The sequence below is a fragment of the Quercus lobata genome, chromosome 8, assembly GCF_001633185.2.
Source record: "Quercus lobata isolate SW786 chromosome 8, ValleyOak3.0 Primary Assembly, whole genome shotgun sequence".
NCBI lineage: Eukaryota > Viridiplantae > Streptophyta > Magnoliopsida > Fagales > Fagaceae > Quercus > Quercus lobata.
The window spans coordinates 62,460,835-62,467,476 of record NC_044911.1 but is presented as its reverse complement, the minus strand read 5'-3'; the positions used below and the strand labels follow the sequence as shown (position 1 = coordinate 62,467,476).

Here is a 6,642-nt window from a genome sequence, read left to right as displayed (position 1 = left end):
TAAAGTAATTTTTTGAATATTTATCATTTTTATTGCTATTTTAGGGCTAAAAATATATATAATTTCTAGTGTCTTTTAAAAAAAAAAAAATTTTTTTTAACCAAAAACTAAAGAGTTTGATCAAAATAGAATAAAATTTCATACTTTTCAACCCAAAAATTAAGAAAATAAAGTAAATTTTGAGCTAGAGAAGACAACTTATAAAAAGAATTAATTTAATGCTCAATTAGTCCAAAATAGACTAAATGAACCGAAATGGAATAAATGAAACCGAATGGACCTAATTGGAGACAATATCTGAGTGAATTGATCATGTTCCAACAGTGTGCAACTTTGGCAAACCAGATTTCTTGTGGGTGATTAATTTGAAGAGGGACACCATAATTAAATCCTTAATAAAGCCAAGATGACAAGCACAGAATGGTGAGATTATGAATGTTTTCATTAATTAATCAATATAAGAAATGTTAATAACAGACTGATTGTGTAGAGATCCAATTCTACAATCCTTTCCTGAAAGAATAAAAGAAGATTAAAAAAAAAGTCCTCCAAAACCCCAAGCTAGGAATAATAGAGGTATATAAGTCACTTATTGAATTTTTCTACTTCTTTGGCTAATCCTGAGTCGTTGCTGATACAAGTGGAAGCCAATCTCTGAAGGCTTCCCGCAAAAAATAGAGTTTAGAGGGCAAAATCCACCTCAAACTGCTAGTACGTTGGCCCAAACTTTTGCCTCCATGTGGGTCGATGCTATCCTCGCTGTAGAAGAACAAAATATAGGAAAATCCCCTTACTGCTTTCCAGAATCATATCATTTGCTTCGTTTCTTGGCTTCATTGTAGAGTATAACTCCCATGACTGTAAGCGAGTAACCAAGCATTCCAGTCACCGACACGGGATTTCTAAAAATTAAAATTGAAACCACCACAGCCACTGCCCCTTTAGCATTTCCTAGTACCTGAAAGAACCATAACTCCTTGTTATACAAATGTTGAACTTCCAAAAAAGAAGATAAGGGGAAAAAAATAAAAATAAGGCAACATTGCATATAAACCTGTTGAACCTTTGAAACAAAAAAATAATGATAGGGCAGCAAGATTGAATACATAGTTTTAAGGGAAAAAACATAATGCTCAACCTTTTATTGCTAAGCAAATGCTTTGCTCCCAAGAAGTTCATTAGTAAAAATAGCCAAAAATATCCAACTCAGAAGATACTTTAACATAAAGCTATACAACAAGAGAGCTACAAAGTCTATTGAAGCGGTATTCCTCTCACTTAGAATGGCTACATGGACTTTGTTCCACATCTTCAGCCTATATACTTTCGGCCATCCTTAAAAGAGTAGTTTCAGCTTAAACCAAACTCAAATGGTACCACAATTGGTTTCCACCATACATGATCAAATCATCTTAGATGATTGTCTCAATTGGTCATGCCTAGAGCTCAGAACTCATATATAATAATATCCCACTTATCCATCTCATCAACTAAACTCTTTAAAAAATCCAAATATCATGGCTGCAATGAAGTTACCATGGGAAACCGAGTCAACATAAAAACATAAATGCTTTTCGTCAACGCTTCACTCCATCCATAACCATCATATGTAGCTATAGGAAATGATCTAGGGTACAGAATTTAACATGTCTACCAATCATATTACTTGGGAATTTGCCGATTTTTATAGAAATCATGCAGTACTATTTAATACTCCCCACCAATAACCCCTAGAGGAGTTTATGATTAATGAGCTTCACTAAGAAGTAAGAACTCTATTTTTGGGCTCAATTCATAGATTTCCATGCTCTTTACATTTACATCTTACACTCACAATTGTTCCTTTTTGTAGTATCAGTAAAATATATTTTATTAATGAAGATTATTAGCAAACATAGCTTTTTATTTTTATTTTTTACTTAATTGGTAAGTCAACCATGCACTAGGTGACTCTTACAGGGACCCTCTGCCTGTAGTTACAAGGTGAGAAACTATAAATTGAGCTATAGGACATTGGCAATAACCTGCATAGATTATGCAATGCAAAGCAGGCACTCAACTACTCTTCTTTTTTTTGGGGGGTAGTTAAGTAAGCATTCAACTTCTCTTTAGTGTTTCTTTTACATAATTTTAGGAAAGACCTCGTTAAGGCTCCATCTATGCAATAATCAGAAACACATCATTGAGCCCATGAACTGATAGAAAGAAATTATTGCAATTTGACCGGCAACCTACCTTTCCTGAACATATCTCCCACTAAGCAGACACGGTCCTTTTCTAATTAATATTCAGATTTCTATAATTCCACAATTAATTAATGAAGATCATTCCTCCAGAACTGTCCAAGTTCTATAGGGAAGAAAAATATTCATTTCTATGAGCTCAAAAATAAATAGGCAAATAGCACACACAAGCAATTAACAGAGAACATGAAACATGATAAATAACAAACAGAAATTAGTCTATATCAAGAAGTGAGTCATACCTGAAGAGTGAGTGCACTAGTGTGTTTCGTGACCAAGAAATTGGTCAGATTTACAAAATATGCCAGCGATGAATTGAATAGTAGATACCAGATGATCTTGTGATCATCTCTAGCAAGAGCTAGTGTGATGCCAACCACATTTTCTTCCATAATAAGCGTTGCAGGTAGCAGAAAAACAACAGCTATTGGAGCCATGTATAGAAGGAGGTTCATAGAATTCAGCTTCTCCCTTGAATAATATTAAGAGGGCATTGTCAGTACCCACTTTTAGTTTTGAAATAATTCAACTACAGAACAAAGAAATTATGCCATTAACTTTTGTCTCAATAAGATGAACACATAAGAGCTTCTTACCCTTCTGAAGAGAGCAAAATCCCCTGTAGCACTGACTTGAGTGCCCTTGCAGCTGTAGCTGCAACACAGATTATGAACCCAAACAGATGGAAACTCGGTTCACCCTGTTGCCACAAATCAGAAATATTATTCCAATGATATCACATGAATAAAGAAAACATTTAAAGATTTCTACAAATCACTCTAATGAGTCTAACCATAGTCCATCGACAATTCAACAAACCAACTAAATCATCCAAATATCAAATTGATGGTAAACCACAAGGATGCACATTGCACAATCCTCAAAAAACACTGCCTACTAAACTAACAAACAGCAACGGGAAATAAAAAGCACTCAATTTCATGTAGCCAAACAAAGTTTCAACCTTAAATATCCGGATGAATACTTAGGTACAGCTCCTGAGTATTGTAACATACGTTCCCCAATTGAATTCAACCGCATGGTTTTATTGACCAATGCAACAAAAACATTAATATCAATGCAACCACACAGTTACTTTTATTGGAGAACCTAAGGTACAACATCTAAGGAACTATAGCTAAGTTTTACCCACATATCAAAACAAAACCAAAAAAAACAAAAATAAGTTTACCACATTAAGCCTAATAGCTAATCTAAGAATAGTTGGGTATACTGAAAAATAATATAAAATTTCCCCTATTTTCCTAGATCTTTCAACACATCAAACAGTAATAATTATTTGCAGCATCTCCCAATTAAAATGAGAAAACGATTTTTTTTCTTTTTCTTTTTGATAGTTGAGAAAACTAATCTAATTGCACGGAAAAGTAGCTCAAAAATTCAATTAATGCAAGCAAAACCCACATCCGATAAATATACACAAGTCAAAACCAAAACCAAAACAAAAACCAGGAAAAAAAAGCTCATACCTCCATTAAGCCTAACAGCTAAACTAGGTTCAGCTAGGTAGACTGAAAAATTTTCCTATATCTTCTAGCCCATTAAGCAGCACTAAATTATTAGCAGTAACTCCCAATCAAAATATAAAAAACCTAACCCAATTGCACGTAAAAGTAGCTCAAGAATTCAATTGAAGCAAAACCCATATCCAAAATTCAATCAATTTACACAAATTAAAACCAAAAAAAAAAAAAAATAGAGAGAAGCACATACCCCACTTGCAATGATGACTCCAGTGACAACAGGAATGAGAGTAACATAAGTAAGCCAAGCCTCCCTCTTCAGAGTCATAATGTACGCAAAAACCGCAGTGAAAAACGGCGTGGTAGCCCCAATAGCCTGGTTGAAGGAGACGGGCAAGAATCGGAGCGATATGTTCCCGAACACAACCGACACGCAGAACACGAGGCTCAGCGCCGCGATCTTAAAGAACTGAACCCGGGACCGAATCGTCTGCATAGGCACCATCTTCATCCACGCGATTGCCACGTAGCTCAGCAACGAGCAAGCCGTCATGTGACACATGGTCAAAAAGATCGGGTACTTGAACCCGTAATTGCTCAGCAAGTACTTGTTTAGCAATAGGACTCCAATGTTGGAGGAGTACCACGCTGCGACGAGCCCGATCGTGAAGAATCTGCTTGTACCTTTCATTTTCGTTGATGGGTCTCGATCCGACGGCTCTGAATTTGCCTTCAACAACAACCAAAAAAGAGATTGAATTTTTTTTTTTTAATAAATATATTTTCAGTGAGTAATCAGAAAACGGTGAGGTTTAGTATAAATGGAAGGAGATAATAATAGATCTGGGCATTGGAGAATTTAGAGAGAAAGCTTGTGGGTTCTCTCTTCCTTGGATCTGAGCAAAAATTGAGTTGAGTTTCATTTCATTGAAAACAAAGAATAAGAGAAAGGGATTGATTTGCTTTTGAATATTTAAAAAAAAAAAAAAACAAAACAAAAACAACGTGGGTGTGAAAAAAAACAAATGGAAAAGGTCGAGTTTTTGAGGATGACCGACGAGGAATGTGGCTCTCTGCAATTAAAGGAAAAGAGAGAGACACAGAAAGAGAGAGAAAGAAAGAGTTTTTATATTTTGAGAACAGAACAGAACCAGAGGAAAGATAGAGGAGGTAAACGCAAAACGCGTATGGAATGAGTTTCGTTTCTCTTTCGGGTTTTTTTATTTATTGATTTGGTATAGGTAGTGCTGTTGTAGTAGGACTTTGAGACTTTCTAATTTGTTTCCTTTCTATATATGTACGATTTATATTTCTATTATTCTATATATATATATATATTGTGTTTTATTTATTTATTATTTATATTTATTTTTGCTTGGTTTTGTAACTTTGTTGATTTCTAATTTGTTTTTTCATTTTTTCCCTAGAGGTGTACTGCTTAAGAAAAGTATAACTTTTGAGTTTTGACTAAATATACGGTTTCCAATGTTGCAGGGAATTACAAGAATTCGGTGGATACCTTGAATATGCTGAAAAATTAACTTGGTTTTTATGATAAGAAAGTTTGGATATCATTTTTATGGAAAATCTAAAAAGTTATCATCAAAATTAATTGTTTTATTATTTTTTCATAAAATATTTTTAAAAATAGCTCATAAACTAATGCTCTTAAAACATTCTTTAACATTTCTCTTTTATGATATTGACAATTTTAAAGTATAGTAAAATTCTTAGATTTACTTGTATATACTTTTTTTTTTTTTTTTTACCGTGGCTGTGATAGTTGGATTTGCAAAGCATTCTAATTTGACTCTACAAATAAATAATAATAAAAGAAAATCTGAGATGGGTAATTTACTAATTTTAATTCCCAAGTGTGCAATGTTTTAAAGAGAGAAATTATTAGAAGCTATTGCGACCTGCCGACATGTATTGATTTGCAAATGAAAACATCCAGGGGTCCCTTTTAATTTTTATTCCGAATTTTGTCCTATTTTATACATGCCATACATGAGGATTTTTCTTTTATTTTCTTTTGATTTTTTCCTTTGTGAATTAAGAAGTGGTCCATTTTAGTAGTCTCTGACCCAAACTCCAAAACCCCACTTAGCACAAAGAATTTATACCAAAACAGACTTTGTTTTCCCATAGAATGAGTCAAACGATCGAATAAATGACAAAACTATATTAAAATTTTGATAATGTACCCCTAACTAATTTGTAGTTAGTGTCATAATTCATGAATAAAATAAACCAATACACGTCACTTTCTCGTTGACTTTAGCACTATACTTGTGAAAACAAAAATGTATTCTATGACTTGGACCGTCATCAACGGAGATTGTGATTAACACTACGTGCCTTTTCCATTTTTTTTTGGGTCGTGGAAGAAGGAATACTCAAAGTGCTTTGCTTACTAGAAACTTGAAAACTTGGACTAATTAGGCAAAGGCCGGTCCAAGTGCCGCCTAATTTTCTATGAAATTAAGCCAATCTGGCCCATGTGAAAATACAACTATTTTATAGTTTATACTCTAAATTTATGTACTAGAAATTGACCACCATGAAGGAAAAAAAAAAGTACCAGTAGAAATTTGGGTCATCAAGGAGAAGAGAAGCCCTAGGTTGGATCAAATCACATTTGTGTGTGTGTGGTGTGGGGTATGGGACCCTTTTTTTCTGAATCTTATTTTCATGGTTTTAGAAACATGTTGTCTAGACTCTAGACTTGTTTAGACAAATAATCAGCTTTGTTTGGTAATCAAAGTTGAAACAATCTTCAGCTTCACTACATGAAGTAGTAAAAGCAAGATTTTTTTCTTTCTTTCTTTCTTTTTATTGCTATAAGAAACATGATATTCTTTGTCTTTCTTTTTCTCTATCCCTTTTTTTCTAAAGGTTGGCTAAGTATCCTA

General features: G+C 33.8%; 1 protein-coding gene across 1 annotated transcript; it reads right to left on the bottom strand.

The window, feature by feature from the left end:
- Positions 1–742: 742 nt before the first annotated feature.
- Positions 743–4,963, bottom strand: LOC115955951 (probable sugar phosphate/phosphate translocator At3g11320). Its single transcript, XM_031074374.1, has 4 exons — positions 3,978–4,963; positions 2,840–2,943; positions 2,486–2,714; positions 743–958 (listed from the first exon to the last, which is right to left on the bottom strand). Exons 1-4 carry the CDS (start codon positions 4,416–4,418, stop codon positions 812–814), a joined length of 921 nt encoding a protein of 306 aa, XP_030930234.1. The 5' UTR covers positions 4,419–4,963; the 3' UTR covers positions 743–811.
- Positions 4,964–6,642: the final 1,679 nt, after the last annotated feature.

Coding starts and splice junctions, on each gene's coding strand:
- LOC115955951 (XM_031074374.1), bottom strand. CDS start 4,418: ATGAAAGGTACAAGCAGATTCTTCACGATCGGGCTCGTCGCAGCGTGG. Junction 2,944..3,977: donor GAGTCATCATTGCAAGTGGG/GTATGTGCTTCT, acceptor TTGTGGCAACAG/GGTGAACCGAGTTTCCATCT. Junction 959..2,485: donor CTAGTGCACTCACTCTTCAG/GTATGACTCACT, acceptor TGGTTCTTTCAG/GTACTAGGAAATGCTAAAGG.